The 25,222-nt window shown below is 37.9% G+C and overlaps 1 protein-coding gene across 3 annotated transcripts; it reads left to right on the forward strand.

Annotated features, from left to right (window-relative positions):
- The first annotated feature begins 15,161 nt into the window (after nucleotides 1-15,161).
- On the forward strand, nucleotides 15,162-23,193 carry LOC148029684 (protein DETOXIFICATION 12-like). 3 transcript variants are annotated; one of them, XM_087685966.1, is made up of 8 exons: nucleotides 15,162-15,755; nucleotides 20,516-21,060; nucleotides 21,177-21,263; nucleotides 21,355-21,411; nucleotides 21,491-21,729; nucleotides 21,872-21,990; nucleotides 22,105-22,191; nucleotides 22,348-23,193. In XM_087685966.1, the coding sequence occupies exons 1-8, from the start codon at nucleotides 15,429-15,431 to the stop codon at nucleotides 22,411-22,413; spliced, it is 1,527 nt and encodes a 508-aa protein (XP_087542092.1). In that variant the 5' UTR covers nucleotides 15,162-15,428; the 3' UTR covers nucleotides 22,414-23,193. The 3 variants fall into 3 exon arrangements, with proteins under 3 accessions (XP_087542092.1, XP_087542093.1, XP_087542094.1); XM_087685967.1 differs by having other exon boundaries at nucleotides 15,619-15,751; XM_087685968.1 differs by having other exon boundaries at nucleotides 15,627-15,755; nucleotides 20,520-21,060.
- Nucleotides 23,194-25,222: the final 2,029 nt, after the last annotated feature.

The following is a 25,222-nucleotide window of genomic DNA, read 5'->3' on the forward strand; positions in this document are numbered from 1 at the left end:
CACTATATATATGGCAGCCATTTCAAGGTGAAAAGCAATCATCGTGTGCTGAAATACTTCCTTTCCCAACCAAATTTTATCCCCTAAACAAAGGAGGTGGTTAGTTACTCTTCAAAGCTATGATTTTGAAATATCTTACATGGCTAGAAAAGATAATGTTGTGGCGGATGGTTTATCACGTATGTGGGTATGTTCTTTATCCTCAATTTCAATCATACATAAGGATTGGATTCATGACATCCAAGAAGAATATTTGCTTGATGAGCAAGCATAAAAAATGATGAAGGAATTTCAGCAAGGAAAAGGAGAAGAGTATACAAATTTTAATTGGCACAATGGTATTTTATGGTATCATGGTAGAGTCTACTTGACACCACAATCCTCTTTCAAAGATCGTATTTTGCATGAGATGCATTCTTCACCTTTAACAAGTGATCATGGGCTGTTCAAAACATTTGACAGCAATTGGTTAGAAATCAATCCTAACCTTAATTTATCACGAGCGCGCACTCTAAACTCATAAACATTTATTAATTTAAATATGTATTTTACAGAATCACCCGCTATGGAATCACCCATGTACACATAAAATTAACAAAACACCCAAAAAGGATAGGCGTCCCCATCGACTTCTCGCACAAAGAATCCACTTTGTGTATGAGACCCGGTAATAAAATCTTACGGAATCCACTGTAAAACCTCAGAGAATCCACCGTGAAATATGCCTCTTGGCATCACTTAACCCTAGCCGACCCTAGACTAAGGTGACTTATGCTTTATTACAAGCCATCCCGACCTGAAATAGCTTTGTCCTCAAAGCTAAATTGGGAACAAATTACAATGATGATTACAAAGATAGCTTGAAGCATTTGGAATTCATGCTGAAATAAAGCTCCATGTTGATGAAGATCATAGAAGTTGATGAAGATGGACCATATAAATGGAACAGGCTATTGTAAACTATTCAAAAATAGACTGTAGTACAAAAATGGGCCATAACTTGAGCTAAAAGTGACCAATTTCCATGTTTGAGATATAGAAATGTAGAGGAAACATGTAGTATCTAGGCATACCTTCAAAATCGAAGTTTGAAGCCAATAAGACAATTTACTTTGTCACAGAAATTTAATACAGCAAGTTGTTTACTGCTATGTTTATGAACTGTCCTCTTGCTGAAGCCATGGAAATTGTTCTAAATATGATGTTTGTTGCCATGAAGACTCTTCTATAGGCAAACCCTTCCATTTGATAAGGTATTTAGCAAGAATACGGTTCCTTAAAACCTTCTCCCACTTACCAATAATTTTCTCGGGCTCATAGATGATTAAGCCATCATCATCCAAGGGAGGTAATTCTTCAAGAATTTGAATTTGAGGTCCCACATACTTTTTAAGTTGAGACACATGAAAGACACTATGGATTCTTGTGTTGGAAGGTAAGTCTAGTTCATAAGCAAGATCCCCAACTTGCTTGATAATACAATAAGGGTCATAAAACCTATGAGCAAGTTTGTTGTGTCCTCCTTTAAGAGAAGCATAACATGACTTGGGAACCTTCAAAAATACCCATTCATCTTTCTCAAACTCCACATGTCTTCTTTTCTCATCCGCATAGACCTTCGTTGTCTCTTGAGCTTTATGAATGTTGTCCTTGTATTGCTTCATAAAGACCTCCATCTTTTCCAACTCCTCACGGGCTTGTGGATTTACATCTTCATGAAACAATGTGGAGGGTACTTGTACTTTGTAGCCATATAAAGCTTCAAAAGGAGGCATTCCAATTCTCATATGGTAAGTATTGTTGTAACAAAACTCTGTAAGATGGAGCCATTGGTCCCATGCAATTTGTGTCTCATGGCAAAAGTGCCTCAAATAAACCTCTAGCCATTTGTTAACTCTTTCAGTTTGCCCATCCATTCGGGGGTGATTTACGGTACTAGGAGTCAAAAGAGTCCCCATTTAAGAGAATAAAATTTTCCAAAAGCTGCCCATAAACTTAGTGTCGCAATTGGGCACAATCTTCATTGGCAAACCATGAAGCTTGAAAATACATTCCATGAATTGTTGAGCCACTTGCTTTGCTGTAAATTGGGCCTTTGTAGGGATGAAATGGGCTGATTTAGTCAACCGATCAACTACTACATAAATGCTATTCCACCCATGCTTAGTTGTAGGCAATCCCACAATGAAATCCATAGAGATATCAGTCCACTTGCCTTGAGGAATAGGAGGTGGCTGAAGTAAGTCTCCAGGTAGAAGAGATGAGTTTTTATTTTGTTGACACGGAAGACATTGCATTACATAATCCTTTACATCCCACGTAGCCGAAGACTGTTAGGTATTCACTTTTATCGGTTTAATTGTATTATTTTACTAACAATTGTGAATGCTTCAGTTGATGTGTAGAGATAGCAGCGATGGCAGTGAAAAGCATTAGAGGATAGCGTGTATTCAAAGTTATCGTCAATATTTTGATGGGCGCATACCTTAGGCATGGTGCCTATATTTTGTCGCGCTTATTTATCAAAGCGCTTGATATTTATTTATTATTTTTGTATGTGCATGGGTGCACGATTTAGATATTTGTATTGGACATTGTATTTGGGTATGCTTCCTTCTTGGGCACCCATTAGCTTTAATTCTTTATTGGCACAAAGGCAAACTCAAAAGCTAAAGCGTGCTATTTTGTAATTTGGGCTATTATTTGAGCTTGAAGATGATTAATATATGAAATACATGCTTTGTGGAGTGCACACACAAGGCATGGGGGGAGATTGCACCCAATTGGTCTTTTGTTCATGTCGTGCAAGCCTTCTATATTGATTTGTGTGCAAAAAGTAGAGTTCTTTTGTTCTTGGGGACCTTCTGATACTCACTACGCGCGCTTACGGCATCCGATCTGTGCACCAGTGGCATCAGAGCGAAGCTGAGATCGAGAGCTTCCAATTGCTTACTATCTTGCACGAAGGTGGAGCTCCTGGAACAATCGATCTCTACAGTCAGTTTCGTCGCGAACGATCGATACTAGTGTGTTCCTGGCGGTCAAGAACCCCCTTCTACACTCTCTGATCGCAAAGGACCAGCCCATGGAGGTGGAGGACCACGTAGACATCTCCTTCTTCAAGTCGTTTAAAAACAGACTAACAGTAAGCTTCCGTAGCTCAAAAGCTTTAAAACCTTTAACTTAAAGCTTAGTAAGCTTAATAAGAAGCTTTAAAAAAGCTTCAGTCCACGAAATTTGACAATCGGCGGCAAGAATATGTGCTGGGTGGCGTCAAAACGGCCATCAACGTCCTCACTTACACGAAAATCACGCAGTCAATATCAAGCTTAAAGCTCCTAAATCATCTAAGTCTTCCAAGTCTACTAAATTCTGCAAGTCACAGAAGTCACTAAAGACCTACTCCAACCACTCCCATAAAGGCAGTTCACACGCAGAAGCACAGAATTCATTTATTGCTCTCTGGTAGACTCTGTTCACACTTGCAGACTTGCTGAACCAGTTTCAGCAAACACAGAAGGTCATGCGCAGTTTCTACGAAGACAACGAATACCGCAATCGCAAAAGAGAAAGACTATAAAATCCAAACAAAAATTTACAAGCCTTGTATATCCGCCTTTGAGCTACGCTCATCCCGCTAATAAGATTTCGAGAGTGTGAGGTCTTTTGGATTTTATGGGATGACTGAACAAAACATGGATGATCTTATGTGGCTGAAGATGATTTACTCGAACCAATGATGGAACAAAAGTTGGATTTGATTATGATGCAGCTCGATGAAGAACGAAGAGACCGATAAGCTTTGCAAGTTCAATTGGCCAATTTGCAACGATCTACCACCGACAAAGATGGACCGCAACCCAAAGATCTTATACAACGTACCATCGATGCGACACTTGAAGCCCAATCCATCTGCAAAGAAACAAAGATAAGTAAAAGAAACTTCAAATTTCGTACTTTCAATGGATCACGAGATGAAAGACTGTACTTGCATTTATCAGTCAATTTGATGATTACTTCCATGAAGAAACATATGCTGAGAAAGACAAAATTAAATGTGTCACTAATCATTTAGTTGATCGAGCATCTTTATGGTGGATTGTGGTCCTCAAGAGCATTGATTGTCCCACTACATGGGAGAGTTTCCAAAAGAAGTTTTTGCAGAATTTCCTTCCTCCTCAGTTCCATGAAAAAGCCATCAAGCACTGGGATCTTCTACAGCAAAGAGATTGCGAACCTATTTCCCGATACACTGAACGTTTTTGGAATGCCCTACTACAACTACGCATGCTCAAAGATGTACCTGAAGCAACTCACAAACGCAAGTTTATGTCCGGCCTACTTGGATATTACTATGCTGAAGTCAATATGTTCAAGCCAACAACCCTTGAAGATGCAATTTCCTTGGCTCATGACACTGAAGACAAGATCCGCGGAAGAGACAAGCGACCACAACAATTTCCAACTAATGGTAACTATGGTTCCAAACAATTCAATTCAAATTTTCAAAGATTTAATCAAAGTCATTTTCTTCAATCTTCATTCCATAAGTCTTGGACACGACCACCTGCTTTGCCATCAAATACCAATCCAAAACCTAAGCCATCCTCACAGCCAAATCCCAATATTCCTAAACTTCCTGCCATTACCAATAATCTATCTAAAGCTAAACCCATAGTTTGTTACAAATGCCATTAACATGGACATCTAGCAGCTAATTGTCAATCCAAAAAGCCACCTGTCCATATCAATTATCTTGGAGCAATGGAAGAAGAAGAACGTGAGGAAATGCTGGATTTTACGGAAGATGATGATGATATTGGTACTACTTCGGATACTTTGCCAGGTATGCCAACTCCCCATTCTTTGTTGACAATGAAATGTTTTGTGCATGGTAAAAAAAAGATTATTTTACATGATGATGGGAGCACACATGACTTTATTTCTGCAAAGTTAGTGAAAGAATTGAAATTACAAACTGTTTCTACACATTATCGCATTAAAGCTGTATTCCTAGGTACGAGATATAATGGAACACAAGAGGTTCATAATTTAGAAATTAAAATTAGTGAATATACTGAACGAAGGAATTTTCTAGTTGTACATTTGCAGTCTAGTGACATTATCTTAGGAATGCCTTGGCATCATCAGTACAATCCTAACATAGATTATTCTACGCATTCAATTAAAATTTATGTTCAAGGAAAACCAATCACATTGCATGGTATGCATGCTTCCAATAATTTTCCACTGCTTACTTATACTCAGGCTAAACGTGCATTATGTAAAAGTAGCAAATCTTATTTAATATGGGTGAATGAACTTCAAGCTAAAGAAAAACAAATGCATCCTAGGCATACACAATTTCTTGCTCAATTTCAAGATTGTTTTGCTGATGATTTACCACTTGGACTACCACCATCACGACCTGAAGATCACAAAATAGATTTAATTCCTGGAACACAACTACCATGTAAAGCACCATATAGACATAACCAAATTGAACATAAAGAAATTCAAAATCAAATAGAGGAATTGCTTAATAGAGGATTAATTAGACCTAGTAGTTCTCCATTTGGTATACCTATTTTATTAGTGAAGAAGAATAATAATACTTATCGCATGTGCATTGATTATCGTACCCTAAATAAAATTACTGTTAAGAATAGATATCCAATTCCTAGGGTAGATGATTTTATGGATAAACTACAAGGATCTGTCATATTCAGTAATATAGATCTTAAATCTGGTTATCATCAAGTAAGATTGGATAAATCTGATATATTCAAAACTGCATTTAGAACACAATTTGGACACTATGAATTTCTAGTTATGCCTTTTGGTCTAACTAATGCACCAGCTACATTTAGTCGTATGATGAATCGCATATATCTGAAACATCAGCATTGTGTCATAGCATTCTTTGATGATATATTAGTATTCAGTAAAAATGAGTATTAGCATTATGAATATTTGTCTTTAGTTTTCAAGTTGTTAAAAGACAATCAATTATATGCTAATCCAGAAAAGAGTGAATTCTTCCAAACAGAAATTGAATATCTAGGACATATTGTTTCATCAGAAGGTATTAAAGTTGACCCTAAAAAGATAGAAGCAATTTTAAATTGGCCCATACCCAAAAATGTGCATGAGTTACGTTCTTTTCTAGGTCTTGCTAGTTTTTACAGAAAGTTTGTGCGAAATTTCTCATTACTTGCATTACCTTTGACAAAACTTTTAAAGAAGGGTATTATGTATAACTGGTCTGATAATCAACAAAAATCTTTTGATTTATTAAAACATGCATTAACCCATGCTCCTGTATTACAACTACCTGACTTCAATAGACCATTCTTGTTAGTAGTTACTGATGCTAGTGGATGTGGAATAGGAGCCGTCCTTATGCAAGATAATCATCCTATAGCCTACTCTAGCTGTAAACTTAAACCATCTGAACTTAAATATTCTACCTACGATAAAGAATTGCTAGCTGTAGTACAAGCTTTACGTCAATGGAAACATTACTTAATGGGATCTGAATTTATGATTAAAACTGACCAACAAAGCATTAGACATCTCCTTAGTCAACCCCAAATATCTGACCGACACATTAAATGGGCAGCTTTCATTCAAAGTTTTCATCCCCTTATACAATATCAACCAGGAAAAGAGAATGTTGTAGCCGACGGTTTAAGTAGAAGACCGACAATTCACAATATTTCTGTTATATCATTTGATTCCCTTATCCCTATGAAAGATACTTATCATCAAGATATTACTTTTCAAGCTGATTGGAATAAATGAGTTGCAAATAATTGGATTCCTATTGATTCACTGTCTTACAATAATGGATTTATGTTTTATGAAAAAAGGTTGTATGTGACAGTTTCATTTAGATCATTTGTTTTGCATGAAATTCATTGTCCTCCATATCAAGGTCATAGAGGTATTATATCCACTTTACGTACATTGACTGAAGATTTTTATTGGCCACATATGGACACTGATGTATCTAACTTTGTATCTGAATGTTTAGTTTGTCAACGAGTGAAAAGATACCATGGTAAACAATATGGTTTACTAATGCCATTATCTATTCCAACACGACCATGGGAACAGATTTCAATGGATTTTATCACTGGTTTACCTAACACTAAAGCTAACCATGATATGATTTGGACTGTTATAGACAGGTTTAGCAAACAAGCATATTTTATTCCATGCAAGAAAACTTTAACTGCATCTCAAGCTGCTCAATTGTTTTTGAAAACCGTTTTCACTAATCATGGTTTACCAAAAGTTATTATTTTTTATCGTGATTCTAGATTCTGTAATAATTTTTGGATTACTTTGTTTGCAAACTTAGGAACAAAGATTGATTTTTCATTTGCATTTCATCCTGAAACAAATGGTCAAACAGAAGCTACTAACAGTACTATTTTAGATCTTTTGCGTGCTTACACTATTTCAAAACCACACATGGGATACATATCTACATTTACTTCAGTTTGCATATAATAATACACCACATACAGCTACAAAGAAAGCACCATTTGAAGTTATTTATGGATATAGATTGCCTACACCTGTTGCATCATTATCAAACAAAATTCAAACTGCTGATGATATTGCTAACATGCATGTCACTATTTTTGATGAAGTTAAAGATATGATTGCCAAAGCCCAGCAATCATATACAAAACAAGCAAATAAGAAAAGACCGGCTATGAATTTTAAAGTTGATGATTATATTTGGTTACGTATAGAAAAACGTAGATTACAAAGTGTAGATAAACACCCAGTTGTGAAATTAGCACCTAGATTCTATGGACCATTCAAGATCATACACAAAATCAATAACAATGCATTTAAACTAGAACTACCACCACATTGAAAAATCCACAACACCTTCCATATCAGCTTATTATGACCATTTAGAGGCCAATTACCTGTACACCCTGTCTATGAAAACCCACCTTTGCTAGATGATGAGACTGAAATCCTTGAGTCTGAAACTATTATAGATACTGACTTTATGACCACTAGAACTGGCCATAGATATTCTAGATATTTGGTCAAGTTTAAAAACCATCCTGTTGAAGAGGCCCAATGGATGCACGCTAGAGACTTAAATGCTTTCCCCACTCTGTTAGCTCCACATTGAGCTAATAGCAATTGAGGACAATTGCTATCCCACCCCGGGGGTATGATGCTAGGAGGCATATTCCATGGTGGATTCTATGAGGTTTTACGGTGGATTTCGTAAGATTTTATTACTAGGTCTCATACACAAAGTGGATTCTTTGTGCGAGAAGTCGATGGGGACGCCTATCCTTTTTGGGCATTTTGTTAATTTTATGTGTACATGGGTGATTCCATAGCGGGTGATTCTGCAAAATACATATTTAAATTAATAAACGTTTATGAGTTTAGAGTGTGCACTCGTGATAAATTAAGGTTAGGATTGATTTCTAACTAATTTATTTATGTAGCTGAAGACTACTAGGTATTCAATTTTGTCGGTTTAATTGTATTATTTAACTAACAATTGTGAATGCTTCAGTTGATGTGTAGAGATAGCAGCGGTGGCAGTGGAAAGCATTGGAGGATAGCATGTATTCAAAGTTATCATCAATATTTTGATGGGCGCATACCTTAGGTATGGCGCCTATATTTTGTCGTGCTTATTTATCAAAGTGCTTGATATTTATTTATTATTTTTGTATGCGCATGGACGCACGATTTAGATATTTGTATTGGACATTGTATTTGGGTATGCCTGACTTCTTGGGCGCCCATTAGCTTTAATTCTTTATTGGCACAAAAGCAAACTCAAAAGCTAAAGCGTGCTATTTTGTAATTTGGGCTATTATTTGAGCTTAAGATGATTAATATATGAAATACATGCTTTGTGGAGCGCATATACAAGGCATGGGGGGAGATTACACCCAATTGGTCTCTTGTTCATGTCATGTAAGCTTTCTACATTGATTTGTGTGCAAAAAGTAGAGTTCTTTTGTTCTTGGGGACCTTCTGACGCTCACTACGCGTGCTTACAGCATCCATTTTGTGCACCATTAAGTATAAAAGAGGGAGATGTAACTTGTGAGGGATCTTTTTGCCATTTTCAACAACACATGTTTTGAGGCTCCTTTCTCCCACTAACTAAGAGGGTGCATACTCTTAGCCACCAAGATATGGGGTGCATACCATGTCCCACCTTGACATGAGGTGAATATTTATGTTACAGCTTACATCTTTGATTCTCAACCTTCCATGGCAATATTACTTCAAGCTTAGCTACCTTGGCTATGGCTACTTTACAAACATGATGTATTTCTTGTATATCTTTGTAAGAATGGTATATTTCATGAATTTCCAATTAATTGATTTTCTATGAGAACTAGTTTATTACACCATACATCCCACCCTAGAATGGTATTGTAAAGCACATCAATATGACAATTCAAGAAAGTGTCCATAGTATGCTTAGTCAAGTAGACTTATCGTAGTACTTTTGGGCTAAGGCAATTACTATTGTTGTGTTTCTCATTAATAGATCCCCATATACTGCTCTTAGTTGCTAGGTTGCAGAGAAGGTATGGTCTAGAAAACCTCCATCATATGCTCATTTGAGGGTCTTTGGATGTGAGACTTTTTGCCATGTTCCCAAGGACAAGCGTAACATGGTGGACTTATGAAGAGAGGATGCATAAGTAGCTTGAGAAGGTAGTTGAGATATGCAAGGTGGTATTTTATAAGAAGCCTCTTGTTAAAGTATTACTAGCTAGACAACCTATAGTTGCTGATGATGTAGTAGCTCAAGATCTACTTGTTGTGCAGGATCATGCTGTTAGATAGAAAGGACTTGACATATGCGTCCCACAACAAACTTTGAGGTGCTTTGCTAGAGCTCTATGAATACGAATCCTGTAGATCTACTCACTAAAAATCTCCCAGTGAAACAATATGTCTTCCTTAGGAGGTTGATAGGTTTAAGATGAGATGATGCCACATTTCATTATCCTATTGTCCTCTAGGTATATGTTGTACTTTTCCTTTTTTTTTTTTCCTCCTTATTAAGGCACATTTGCCTTTAAATGGAAGGTTGTTGGGAGTAAAGGCACCTATGTCTAGCCACCCACATTTGTGCATTGTACACTATACCACACACCTATACACTGCAGGTGGTGAGTGCCTATCACTATCACTTCATTGTTTATTCTTTTAGTGACTATTGAGTAAGGAAAGGTTGTTCACGCATTGTGATTGTTGGAGTTCCCACATACAATGTCTCTCTCTCTTGCTCTCTTGCTCCCCATCCTCCATAGCTCTTGCTTTGCTCTTCCTTCCATTGTGTGTTTTTTCCACTCACAATCTACCTTTCAATGCAAACTTTAATATGTTACAAAACACTCATTTAAATGTAATGCCATTTTTTTTCTTTATACCTCCCAATCAAGTCTATTATTGATGTTATTGATGTTGTACATGGTTCAAGTGGAGAAGAGATATGTACAAAGGTAGGAAAAAACATAGCTTCTAGAGAATGGAAAATTCTTTTATGACCATTGTTATGTTGTCCCCATGCACAATTACCAATGGCGAGCAATAATCTTGCTTCTTTTGCCTAAATTTTCAAGCTTTGAGTGGCCTTTGCCAAGTTCAAACACTAGCAAAAGCTGCAGATGTAAAATGTTTTCTGAGATACAGAGAGCATTAAAACCCTTTCGCTTGTAAATTTGAATCAAAATATGCATTGCATATGCTTTAAAAAGTAACATATTCTAATGCTCTCAGCCATGTCTTGGACTCCAAAAATGTTGTAGGTGCTACTGGATCTTCTAAAAATTATTTACATTTTACTTCATTTTTCTCTCAATTAGTGGCTCCTCATCATACTATGAGAGTTTTTATCATGACAGGAAACCCAACTAGGAACTCATTTCTAATCAAATCACCTTACAAAATGAAGTTAACTTCAAGGAACACAATTCAAGCAATAGCATACATATTAGAAGTACCTATAGTCAAAGAGAAAGCCAAATGGCTCTCTTGGCCCAATGAGATAAAACACATCACTATGACCTTTACAATGATATAGCATTGAAACTCATCCCTTATGTCCCTAAGAGCTCACATGATTAATCAAAGTACAATGATTTAAAGAATTGATATCTAGGGATCACCACCTAGTGACCTTGCAAGGTTCTACACAAGATGGGGCTAAAGTCCCCCTAAACAATTATGCTTTGTCATCCACTTGGAGACTATTTTCTTATGGAACTTAAGACCAAGCTATCCAATCTCTATCCAATGGCTTTTCCACACCATATACACTTCGCTCATCCTTTGAGCTATTAGTAACAACATTGCCCTCTCTAGCTAAACTCTTAGGACTCCATACATACTTAATGCATGTCTTGTGTCTAGCAATCAAAGTAGTCCCTTCTTGTTAACCACTACATTATCACCCAAGGAGACTTGCTATATAGGATTAAAACAAAATTGGGACAAGGCACCTAAATGCCTCTTCTTACTCCTTTGCTTCTTGTTATAAATTTCGTGATATAGATTTTTTGTTATACTAAAGCTTATCTTTGATATAGCTTCTTCTCCAAGAACTCAAGGCTTTTGCAACTTTAGCATCTTGCCCCCTAGAATTGAGATCCTTACCATAATACATAGGGTCCCTTCACTTGCTCTCTTGTTAATGGTTGTTTTTATGATCTTCAAACATTATCCCTTTTATTAATACATGGCTAAAGTACAAGAAACACACTTTGCCCAACTTATATTCATAGATAGAAATATACTAGACTAGAAGTAAAATAAGAGTATTGTAGATTCATATTTCTTTCTTTAAATATTTCGATTCGATCAAGCAACTAGATTATGTAATAAGGCGTGCGCGCGCACACACACACACACACACACACAATTTTTTCATACTACACTTGATTTAGCCAATAGGTTGAAGGCTACTAAGGCTGACCCAAGCCGATAAATTTATATTACCCTTCGTGTTTCGTGTGACATAAGTTGTGCCTATGGGACAAGATTGGGAGGGAAAGCACCCATTTATTTGGGGTGGCATTCACGAGTGGGCGCACATTGATAGGTGGCTATTGAAAATGCATTCGAAAGTGATGCCTGGTGTGTACATGTGTTTCCCCCCTCCCCCCCCAATTTTTGTGTGTGTGTGTGTGTGTGGTAAATCTCACTATATCTTCACTATTAAAAGAGAATACTATTTGGCCTTTTAATTTTCTTAAACTTTATTTAGAAAAGTCAAGGTTTTTGGCTAACAACATATGCTCCTTGCCTTATCACTATGGCTGTGTTGTAGTCCCAAGAAATCTATATCTCTAATGAATCCCCCTTCAAGACCATTTATTTAAACACATCTGGCAATGTGTAACTCATGCAAGTGTAGACTTCCTAGTTAGATGGTCATTTATATGTTGCTATCTCTCATGCTTTTATATTCTCTTAGACTTTCTCTTGGATGAGAGAGAGAGAGAGAGAGAGAGAGAGAGAGAGAGAGAGAGAGTTTTAATGTGGTGGTACATGTTTAGTCCTCATGATATACTTATTCTTTTAGTGACCCACCATAGACATGCAAGGAGTCATGACCCCAATTTTTACAATTTAAAAACATTCTCTCCACAATGTTGAAACTTTTTTGTCAAATTTAACACTTTTCTCAACATTAAACCTCCATTTTTAATAACATTGGCTTTAAAATAAACCTCAAGTTTTTATGAACACTCTAAGAATCAAGGGGCTATAGAGTCTAGAGTTGAGTAACATGACATAGTTTTGTCAAAAAGGAAAGTACAGTCAAGTGCTAGATGTCTTTTACAACATTTCCATGATTATGATCGGAACATGCATGTGGTAAGGATATGCATTTGTTTTTTAGTATTCTACTTGGGAATCTTGCTCGATCTCTCTCTCTCTCTCTCTCTCTCTCTCTCTCTCTCTCTCTCTCTCTCTCTCTCATACAATTTTCAACACTAAGAAACTAAAAATTGACCATAAAAATGTACATTGCATTCTTTCTATTTCCCTTGCACGCACGCACACACACACACACACACACACACACACACACACATTCTTGCTTAGATTTATCACTAGAAAGACACACACACACACACACACACACATTCTTGCTTAGATTTATCACTAGAAAGCTCAATTTCTAGGTCTTTTGCAAGCATGTATGCAAATCAAAATGAACCCTACCTTGAAGCCATGGTTTTTCTCAATAAGAGTATGGAGGAGTGAGAGTGTTTGGAAGAGAAGTAAAAAAAATCAAAATGCATGAAAAGTATGAAGGAAAGGCACTTTTACCCTTAATATTTTTGCCACATTCATTCTTGCTTGCTCTTAGTAAATTGTTTGTTGTAGGATATGTGCACATGAAAGAAAAGTTTCATTTGTAGTTAAATTTTGGTTGTGTTGATATGTTTGTTGAAATATTCACCTATATTTTTGTGAAAGCATTCATTGGCATTTATTGATGGATATTTCAATGTATATATCAACACACATAGTAATGCAAATATCAGTGCATATATCAATTGTTTTTTTTGCTTTCTCATAGAAAAATCACGTTGGTACATTGTTATCTACTGTTGTGTTTGTGTTAAAATTATGTAATATAGTGCACAAAATTGTGCATTACTTTAATACTATACATTTATTTATTTATTGAAAATAATAAGACTCTATTTTTAAATCATTTTCCATTTTATTTTTGTGTGTGTGTGTGTGTGTGTGTGAAATACACTATACTATATTGCATAAAGCCTTACTGCAAATTCATATTCAATCACAATAATGAGAGTTGATTATGTTGCCATATTCTATATGCTAATAATTTATATAGCTAGTATATATACATTATTTTGTGTGTGTGTGTGTGTGTGTGGTAAATCTCACTATATCTCCACTATAAAAGGATAATATGATTTGGACATTTAATTTTCATAAACTTTATTTAAAAATTTCATATTTGCTTTTGGCACTTGCAACGTGCATGTATTACCTCATTATTATGGTCACGTATGACCAACAAATCTATATCTTTGGTGAATCTCCATTCAAAACCATTTATTTTAACACATCTAGTAATGTGTAACTCATGCAAGTATAAACTTTGTAGTGAGATGGTCCTTCATATGATGCTCTCTCCTTTGCTTTCATATTCTCTTAGAGCCGAGTCACGCACAAGTCAAAATAACTAAGGTGAATCGACTAAGTTAAAGTTAGGTGTGCATGGCCATGGCACTTAACTTGGACCCGGAAAAAATTGGAACTTAGTATGTTTTGTGAAATCTCTCCAAAAAATGGTGATACTTCTTGTAATGAAGCAAGTTAATATGATGTGGCCCTAAATGATAGGTCATAGTGTTCTCTCTCATAGAGACAAATGAGTTTCTCTCTCCTCCTTTTTCATGTTTGACTCTTTCTCTCTCATCTATGCTAGTTGTCAAAGAATAGTTGTCCACCTCATCTTGTACTTGTAGGGGGAGCTATTGCTTCCAAGTGGTTGAGTCCTTCCCCCGAAGCCCATTTACATGCATGCGGAGGGGCTCTTAGACTCTCTCTTGGATGAGTCGGAGAGAGAGAGAGAGAGAGAGAGAGAGAGAAAGAGAGAGAGAGAGAGAGAGAGAGAGAGAGAGAGAGAGAGAGAGAGAGAGAGAGCAATGGTAATTTTAATTTGGTGATACAAGTTGAGCCCTCACCATAGACTCACATATTTTTTGAGTGACCCATGATGATTGATGTGCAATGAGTTAGAGTGCTGCCACACGCTTAGTCTGTATTTGCATCCAAACATAAAGGTGGTTACATATTTAGTAAGTGCGAAAGGCAAAAGGTGTGTCAACCTTGCAGACTTTACTTATTAGACATGCAAAAGGTTTAGTAGGTCTATGCGTGACCTCACTCTTATGACCCTGATTTCTACCAATAGAAAACATTTTCTCTGTAAATGTCATTTTTTCCAAATGAAACAACTCAATTGACATGGAAGCTCCATTTTTAATGATAGTGGCTTGGCATTACTTTATTTTGATAAAATGGAACACAATAATGATGAAGGTTAATGATGAGTAACCCAACGGTGAGGACTCTCCACTCTAAAAAAGGAAAGTACAGCCGCGTACAAAAATGTCTCTAACGACGTCTCCATGCATGAGTGATTCCCATCCGAGTCTTGTATCCTGTGGGAATCTGGTACTGATCGCGATCGCCAGAGCTCCTAACGATTAAATATTCTTCCGAAAGGGTGCCGCTGGGATTCGAGGTCGAGAAAACGTTAATAAACAGGAAGGAGTAGGTAGCAAGTTCGTGTTCAGGCCATCCTCTGAGAGAGAACTCTGAGACACACACACACACACACACACACACAAAGGATGGATGCATCTTCTCATCTCTCGAAGGTTCTCATCGACGGCCGTGACCCAGATGCAGACGACCAAGATGCGGGTTACAGTACTGTTGATCATGGAGATGGTATCGCAGATGAATCAGATGCAGATCCCGATGCATTCAACTGGATTGTCGTTCAAGCAGAGCTGAAGAAGCAGTTTCGGCTCGCTGTCCCCATGATCCTCATCAGCATGCTGCAGTTCTCCGTGCAGCTGGTCTCACTCATGTTCGTTGGCCACCTCGACGAGCTTTCCCTCTCCAGCGCCTCGGTCGCCTCCTCCATCGCCACTGTCACAGGCTTCAGCTTGTTAGTAAGAAAACATATGTTCATCTGTGCATCTTTTCACATATAAAACATTCTTGTTGCTGTTTAGTTTGTTTATATCAATGCAAAAATATCAAGGCTTTTGAATGTTAATGAGATGAGCATATAATCAGAATCACACTGTTGTTGTTCTTGTGCTGGTTCGGTCCGTTGCCATCATAAGAACCACAGTTAATCAGGTCATGATTGTAATACAGGATTATAATTAGCATGTGACCCTGTGCATTCTTTGTTTAAACCATTAGCCACAGAAAGCTGGAATTGCTTGGTTGCAATCTCAGCATTCACCACGGTTGGGCAAGTCATGATTGTAATATTGCAGCATGATAAGCCACCGCAGTGAGTTAAGTCATGATTGTAATAATGCAAGTTGAACCTAATTACACTCTAATTTGAGTGTGGGAGTTTGGGGAGGTCAGCCATGGCCGGAAGCTCTCAGTCGAGTTTGTAATTAGACAATCTCATGCCCATCAGTGGTAACAGTTGTTGTAAAGTGTAGTTAAGACAGTGCAATGGCACATGCTTATCAGATGATGGCATGAATGCAGTGGCTGATTTGTGTTGACTCCAATTTTTGTGTGTTTCCCCTACAGTTGCTACATCTCTGCCCCTACTGAATCTAAAACCCCCTGTAGAATTTAGTCTCTATCCTGAATTTCCAAGCTAGAATTTTCTGCAAAATGCCACATGTCTGCCTGTAATTATTTGTCCCAATGCAAGTTGCCACATAGATATCTGCCCCTATTAAATTCATGGTTCCTGTAGATTTCAGTGTCTATCCCAAATTTCCAAGCCTGCCAATGATTCGCTCTTCTACTAGGACCTGGCTTTTCACGTTACTGTTTGATGTCAGTTTCTGCTGCACTTTCACAGTTCCACACTGCTTTTTGACTCAAGGGAGTTGCTTCCCAGCCGCATTCTTCCTTGCTGCAGCTTGCTTTGTTCTCTGTTTCACTCTGAGTATACCACAATCAATTGCTATCCTGATTGTCTTCCTACCAGCATCTCAAGTCAGTGTTTTCAGGCTACCTTATGTCCATGTGAAGACCTAATATTTTGCGTGATCATCTCATCATCTAAGCCCTCACTCTCAAACTAGATTGTGGGGGTTAGACATAGTTCTTTTGCATCAACAGCTCATCATATAAGCCTCCGATCTCAATCAAAGTTGTGACCGTTTTCAGCCTTGAAGCTTAGCTCTCAGTCAAAGGTTGCCCTTGGCCACTCTGGCCAGGCTCCTCCAATGTGGATTCTTCTACGAGAAGCAAACATTCTTCAGGGTGCGAAAGGAGAGCCCTTAGTAGTGAGAATGGTAGCTATACACTTAGGGATTCTCTCTCTCAACCCTATGGTCTTGCATTCTTCACTGTAGTTTTCAATTGCTCTTCAGCTGCATCTCAGAAGTTTACGATTACAAGTTCATTGTGGCAGACCCAAATTGCCAGCCTGTTTGAGCCTATTCCTAACTCGCCTCTTGTAAACACCGAATTGCACTTTTAGCATGCCCTTGTGTTCAGATTCTGGGTCTGGGCATATATGATTCGTAAAGCGCACGCATCCTGATCCTCACTAATGCAATTCTGTATTTGGTATCACACAGAAATGGAACAAAACGTCCTTGAAGGTGGAGGTGAAGATGAAATGGAAATTTGCACCTGTGTTTAAGACACAGCACAGCACTCTAACTACATGACTCACAAGGCACAGCAAAAGCACTGTACGTAAGACACAGCAATAGCTCTCTGTTTACATGACTCACAAGGCAATACTCAAAGCTATATGCCTAATTTCAGTGCATAGATTGCTAGATGCAATTATTGGTGGGTCACTCATAATTATGGAGGCATATCACATGGGTTTAAAAGAATAGGATTTCTAGAATCCCTTTCACATGTTTCTTGGGAGATATGTCATAGGGACATGTTTTTAATACTTAGCTTTGGCATTATTAAGTGGTGCACATGTGAGGTGAACAACTAAAGTGCAAGTCAATTTAGGATGATGACCTAATTAGTACCCCAAGTGAGCAATGGGCTAACATTGGCAAAAGTGATGTAATTTGTGCTCTCGGGTAAGTTACTCATTAATATATATGTGCATCATGTGGGTTCAAAATAAGGTATTTTTAAAATACCATTTATATACATTTTTTACATATAGAAGGGTATAATATAAAAGGGTTATTTACAGATTAAATAGAAAAGGGTTACGTTTTATTTAAGAAAATTTTATAGATAAGGATATTTATAAATAGGCCTTGAACACACGTGATGTAGAGGATATATATATAGTAACTTCCCCGAGTTTGTGCTGGACAAGTATTTTTGGGTGCCTGGGGTTAGTTTGGGTCAAAAACATTAATTGGGCCATTAAAATGTCTAGTGGTGACATTGGGACTAGGCATAAATTAATTAATTAATTATGGTAGTTCTAGGCCAATTAATGTTTCGAGAAACTTAAAAGTTCGATGGGGGTTAACACATTAAATGTGAATGGGGGCTAGCTAGCTCTTGGGAAGGGTCAAATGGATAATTACTTCATTTTCAGATATTTAATTATGAAAATTAATTAACCAATGCTGGAAATTGCTTTGGAAAAATGTCACGTGGAAAACTTGCCCATGGAAGCTGAGAGAAGGTTGTTGGGGCTGGCTGAGAGTGGTGATAGTCATTTGGGAGGTTGAGGCAGGGTGGAGAGAAGCTAAAAGAGGAAGAAACCATCAAGGAACACCTAGAATCAGGCGATAGCTGATGATTGTGCAGTGCAAAAAGATAGTGGCGGCATGTTTCCTTCTCCGCCTCAGTGAGAGGCGGCAATAGAAGAGGAGGGCTCATCAGTTGCACTTGGGTTTTACCCTCCTTTCTAAGCTGTTGGCACCATCAAAATTGCCACATTAGAGCTATCGTTCAAAAGATTCTCTCTAGCTGATTTTCTCTCTCATTCTCTAACTTCTCCTCAGTAATTCTCAACATATTCTAGCCTTTGCTGAAGAGCAGCAATGATTTTTTCTGTTGAAACCCTAATTTACAGCAGCATTTAGGTTTTCTAAGCCACGTCAAAATCTAGGCCCATTAACTAACGCCCCTATACAGGCCCTATACTTGGTGTAGCAGCTGAAGGCATAGAGTTTAGAGCTGATCTGAGGGATGAGCCCATTCTCGTTTATCGTGGCTCGCATGCAAGAGATTGAAGACTCAATTGTGCTTGGATTGAAGCTCGATGAAGGAGAAAATTGAATCCTAGAGTTGCTGGTCATTTTTGACAGCCATTGTATTGAAGATTGAAGGAGATCGGTCCACCTCTCAGTGTATTTCAACCTTTGGCAATACAAATTCAAGAAATACCACAAATGGCGCTAGTTGTTGGGGCCAATTAGTTATCAGCTATCCAAGATTATTTGGTAAATTTTGAATTTCAGATTTGTGAATTCCATTGCCAGCTGTAGATCGTGTTAAATCAGGGCACATAACACCCTATCCGAGGAGGACTGGTTTCACTAGCCCTTTGTGCCAACTGATCTAGAAAGATTCTACTCCATTGAGTATCTCACTTCATCATGGATAAGTGAGAATTTTGCCTTGCTATAGCATGACCATGCATATTGATCAGGTGTAAACCCCAAACGTTTCTCACAGGATCTTAGGAAAGGCAATGAAACATGGCCTATCTCCCTTACTTCTGGCCCCAAAAGGGCTGCACAGAGCATATTGGGGATTGCTTCAGATAGAAGCAGAACCAAAATGAATGTTGATGATCTTCATTGTCCAATTTTTCCTCCAAGCTGCAGCATCTAGATTCAGTCCAGATGCTGTTTTCTTGATCTATCCACGCTCGCAAGTAACTTAACAATTTACATACAGCGCCTCTTTATAAAGTTACCCATCCACTCCCCATCCATCTCCATTCCAGAATATCCTTCTCTGATAAGCTGATCAGGAAGGTTTGTGCCAAGTTACCACATTACCACATGCTTTAGGAAATATATTAATATTATTAGCAGAGGCTTGCTAAACTCTTGCTAAAGGTGTCTTTCAGATTTAACACCAAGGAGATCTCGATCTGTAGAAGCCTCTTGCAAAGCTACCTAGAGAGTGTATGTTCCAATTATAGCAAATAATAATGGGCTTAAAGAGAGGTCTTTGTTAATCCAATTTTGCTAGAGAAATTTCATTCCACATCAACAAGGAATGAGTGCAGTCTCATGTTTTTGTCTTTAGCAGCAGCACAGTCATGTACGTTCAACACTGAGGTTCAACATGTCCATATATTTCCAATCCAGCATGGATTAATAGGCCCCTTCCTGTAGTAAATAGGTATAATTAGCTTAGGTTACAATTATTCTTAACTGTAGAAATGAAATATTGATTGACAACTATGCCAAGATGATTTGCGTAGATGATCAGGTGAAAACAGACACCATTATGTTTTGACTCTGCTTTATTGACCTTTCAGCTGATGAGCAAACCGTATGACATGCTCCAGTATTATGTATAGCAACAGTACTCCCCATTTTGCAGCCTTGACCCTTGGGGATGTTACTTGCTTCCATGTGTGCACCTAACTTTGCACATCAAGCATTTTCATTCTGTTAGTCAATTATAAAATGTGGTGTTGAAAATATGGCTTCTTTTCTGGAAAGGTGTTCCTTCTCAGTGTCTTTCTTTTGCATTCTTTTTGTGGAGGATTACTGCAAGCAGAGGTTGCAACTGAATTCTTGCTTATAAGGTCATATATATATGGATGTAGACAGGTATGGCTTGTGCCTTGGACACACTTTGTGGACAAGCTTATGGAGCACGGCAATATCATATGCTGGGCCTGTATCTTCAGCGAGCATTGTTTGTGCTGAACGTTACTAGCATACCTCTTGCAATTGCTTGGGCGAATATGGAATATATTTTACTGGCACTCCAACAAGATGCATCAATTTCAAAAAAAGCAGGAGAATATGCACCCTGGTTGATCCCAACCTTGTTTGCATATGCATCATCACAGCCACTCATCAAGTTCCTGCAGGCTCAGAGCATTGTCTTTCCCTTACTTCTGTTTGCAGCAACCTCTTTTTGCTGTCACATTCCCATCTGCTGGTTCCTGGTTTACAAATCTGGTCTGGAGGCTAGAGGGGCTGCTCTAGCAACGGGCATCTCAAACTGGATTTATGTGATTCTGATAATTCTTAATGTAAAATTTTCGTCTTCATGCCAAAAAACTCGGATCCCTCTTACTGTGAAGGCATTCCATGACTTAAAGATATTCCTTCAGCTTGCAGTACCCTCTGCTTTAATGGTCTGGTACGCATTCTTTGTATACACATGCTCTCTGATACTTGGTTTATTATGAAACCCAATCACTCTTTGGCAAGTGATCAAGGGATCCCCAATAATCTTGTGTTGTGCTCTATCTATAGCTTGGAGTGGTGGTCATATGAGGCTCTCGTCTTACTTTCTGGTCTTTTGCCAAATCCAGAGCTAGAAATGTCAGCACTTTCTATCTGGTGAGTCATACTGGGGTTCCATTTTTGAAAAGTTGCAAATTCAGAAACCCTGTCTTCACATGGACTTAACTGCTGCCTTGTGACCTTCCAGTTACAACAGTGCTATACTTGCCTTCATGGTTCCATTAGGTCTTGGTGCTGCCACAAGGTTGGCATTCAATAAAAATCAAATTGCAATTTATTTCTTCTATGTGATGTGAGGTTATGAAACTAACATTTTGTCTCAGTACAAGAGTAGCAAATGAACTTGGAGCTGGGCATCCCAATGCAGCACGCACAGCAGTGCGCGTTGCCATGTTAACTGCAACAACTGAGGCCATACTGGTCTGTACAACTTTTCTTTCTGTACGCAATGTGTTAGGACGTGCTTATAGCAATGATGAAGAAGTGATCACATACATATCCAAGATGGTGCCTGTACTTGCAGCATCCACCGTATTAGACAGCATTCAGGGGGTGCTCACAGGTACTAGTTAATTTGCTTAATGTTATACTTTTCTGCAGAATTTTTTTAATAAAGTGAAAAATAGCTTCCCTGAAGCCACAACAAAACAATGGTCACAAAATGAGTGGTGGTCTTTGATTTTCCTGCAATTGTGGCATTGCAGGTATTTTCAGAGGCTGTGGCTGGCAAAAGGCAGGAACGTACATAAATCTCGTATCATATTATGGTGCAGGCCTTCCATTAGCATTGCTTTTTGCCTTTGTGTTTAACATCAAAGCTGAGGTAATTGTGTGATTTGCAATGATGAAAGAAAGCATTTGAGCCTCATACATTCTTTCAAGGTTTGTCATTGGATATCTAGTTCGGAGGGTGAGCTGTAACAACTTATATCGTCAGGGGCTATGGATGGGAATAAGCAGTGGCTCGGTTGTACAACTGATTGCTTTGGCAGTCATTACATGGGCTACTAACTGGGAAAGAGAGGTTGGCACTGGTCCTCTTTTGAATTGGATTAGACAAGGGCTTAAAGCAGCAATAAAAGGATTCCCAATTATTAATTAGTGTCTAGGAACCTGATCATTCTTGGTTTTGGGAATTTTACTTCTCGCATAAAGAAAGTGCATAAATGACAACTTGCAGGCTATGAAAGCAGCAGTGCGGTTGCGGCTATCGAGTCATGAAGAGAAACGGCCTCTATTGGTTTGAGATTGATTTGGCCATCCGCAGTTACATCTTCAAATGTAGACTGGCAACTGCTGACACTGTGTATAAAATTGGAGGTGGGTAATTAGATGAAGCCACATCGTAGCACGTCTTGCACCGAAACGATTAAAAAGTTGCCGGAGCTTTGCAGCACCACCAGTAAGCAATTGAGTGGCGAGCTTGGAGTCAGTCACAATTTTGAGTTGGACAAACGTGTACTCAGCCAACAAGTTTTTGAGAGGGTCTTTAGACAGCCATGGCAGGGGCAAACTGTCATTTGTAACTGAAATGTCAAAAGCCTTAAGGGCATGGTGGAGAAGTACACCTCTCTGTGAAGCAGTAAAAACTTCGCTATGGAATGGTTTGCGTCTTTCTTTCTTCAACTATTCACACAGTGGGAAGGGGAGAGAATTTAGTCGAGGACGTTTGGTTCTCACGTCACCTTCTTTGACAATCACTCCAAACTAGAAAGGCTTGGGACATAAGTGACAAAGTTATCCATGCCCTTGAAGTTTTGGGTTTGCGAGGTATGGAACTCTCCATTGATTTCTTGCAATGTATGTACGCCTGTACTTATGTTGATCACAAGCTTCATTTAGCACTAGCCTTGTATTTCACCACAAAACTACCTATGCGCTTGCTCACATATGTGGCATAGGCCCCATTTGAATGGCATGTACCAATGTATTTAGATGCACCTTGTAATAGGTTTCAACCAAAACCCCATTAATTACAAAATTTGGAGTTTCCAAAACACAGTTTGAATCAAATAGCTCTCTAAGCAAAGCTATTTGAAGGTTTGAATGATGTTGATTATTATTTAGTTATGTGGTTTTCATAATAGGAATGTATGGCCTTTATATGAAATCATTTTGAGTCCGATGGACATACTTTTGATTGTAATTGCTAAGTTCTTTGTGTTTTCTACCAAAGTCATCTCAATGGGGGTCATGAAATTTTTTTCCTAAATCATTGATGTGTTGCTTTTTTTTTCTTAGTTTTTTGCACTGTCAACATGGATTCTTTGTTGGGGCTGATAACCCACACATTTAGCTTATTTTACAAGATTATAACCTCAAATATGAGGTGCACAAATGGATGGGGTCATTTGATTCCACCATCATTTCAGATACTCTCTCTAATGATTATTTTCTAAGTGTAAAGATTTAGGCTTGATGTGCTTGTCATAATCGCCTTAACTATTTCCTTGGTTGTCCTTGCTTTTTGGCTTCCTTTGTTTTATCTTCTCTTCCTTTTTCTAATGGCACTCGTTCAATTTTCTATTAATCTTCTAGTATTACAATTTAAAATGTTTTGAAGCACTAAGGCTTCATAGGGTGGAGATGCTCAAGGATCTAGAAGAGGGAGAGAACTTGGGCCTTTTGAGATTTTGAATGCATTTGGTTTTTGGAGTCTTGAATTTTAGCCACTTGACATGAGAAGTGATGACAAAAGCATTAGCTTGATTGATATAAATTAAACACTATTGTCAATTAATCCTTTTTTGTGGAACTTTTTATCGAGCAAGATAAGGGATGGCATCTACCAATGCTATAGGATAAAGATAAGATTTATGGCCTAAAAGTTGGTTGTTACTTGGCATAATCAAGATCATTAGTATAATAACAAGGGCCTAAAATAGAGCTCAAACTAAGTTGTAATATCATATGGTTTACAAGTGGTTATTTCTTAATAATGAGATGACATTTGTAAGTGGTTCCACACTACCTCTTAAGGCTTTCATCATTCCAACTCCTTGGTGGGCCAAGCCAAGCTCTTTATTTTTTCCAATCTTGCAACAAAGCCTTGCTTCCACCCGCGCCCTACCCCCCCCCCCCCCCCCCAAAAAAAAAAAAAATCATTCTTACTCCCTTTTCATTTGGTGATCTATATTTGATCTCTTAGTAATGAGCAAATCTAGGTAAATAATGCATCAGCACTGAACAAATAAACATTAAGAACCTTGCTTTTGGCTTCTAATAAGATTTTTAAATAACGTCTCTCAATTTTCTCATTGACCTAATTCAAAGCTTGGAGTAAAAAAGGGGACATCAATGATTAAATTGAGAGTTGAGATGAAAAAAAAAAACTACAAAAAACAATAACTACAAAGAAATGCAAAAAGTACCAAAAACAATAACTAGAAAAAATACTAGCTACTTTGTAATGGAAGTTGCCAAAAATAGCAAAATTTCAGAAGCTAAAAATAGCAAAGAGACATTAAAGCAGGAAAGAAGACACTAAAACAGAACAAAAAATTTAGTGGACTAAATTTGTAGATATCTAAGGCTTTGGCTTTAATATAAATAGTGTAATCATTTTTTCCCATAACTCCCTCAATGTTATTCAGTCCAATTTTAAATATAACCATCATGCAAAGAGATAAAGCATTTCCCCCATGTTATGTAAATGAATTTAAATGAATAAAAGTAAGTATTTTATAAGTCTCATGTGAGTAGAATCCCATCAATAAACTTTACTGTCTTGCAAGTCTCTACATGTAAAAATCCCATTGCTAGAGAGAGAGAGAGAGAGAGAGAGAGAGAGAGAGAGAGAGAGAGAGAGAGAGAGAGAGAGAGAGTACGCATGTATACAAGCTCACATGTGCATGTATGGGCTTCCCTTCTCCTATATTCCCTTTTTCCTACCTCTCCTCCATTTCTTTCATTGGTGGTGGAGGCAACATTTGAAGAGGTAGCAACAACAACAAGGAGTAAGAGGAGCATGGAGGAGAATTGTGGAGCCATTGTGAGTTTCTTCCAAGCATCTAAACTACAACGAAGGGAGGTAGGACTTAGCATGCTCACTAAAA

The sequence above is a fragment of the Lygodium microphyllum genome, chromosome 10, assembly GCF_053477565.2.
Source record: "Lygodium microphyllum isolate KBCC chromosome 10, Lygodium_microphyllum_v1.1.10, whole genome shotgun sequence".
NCBI lineage: Eukaryota > Viridiplantae > Streptophyta > Polypodiopsida > Schizaeales > Lygodiaceae > Lygodium > Lygodium microphyllum.

Bases quoted from the DNA above. Each gene is read 5' to 3' on its own strand.
- LOC148029684 (XM_087685966.1), top strand. From the start codon at position 15,429: ATGGATGCATCTTCTCATCTCTCGAAGGTTCTCATCGACGGCCGTGAC. The intron at 21,061-21,176 runs GTACGCATTCTT...CTCTATCTATAG, and splicing joins CCCTCTGCTTTAATGGTCTG to CTTGGAGTGGTGGTCATATG. The intron at 22,192-22,347 runs GTTGGCACTGGT...GACAACTTGCAG, and splicing joins CTACTAACTGGGAAAGAGAG to GCTATGAAAGCAGCAGTGCG.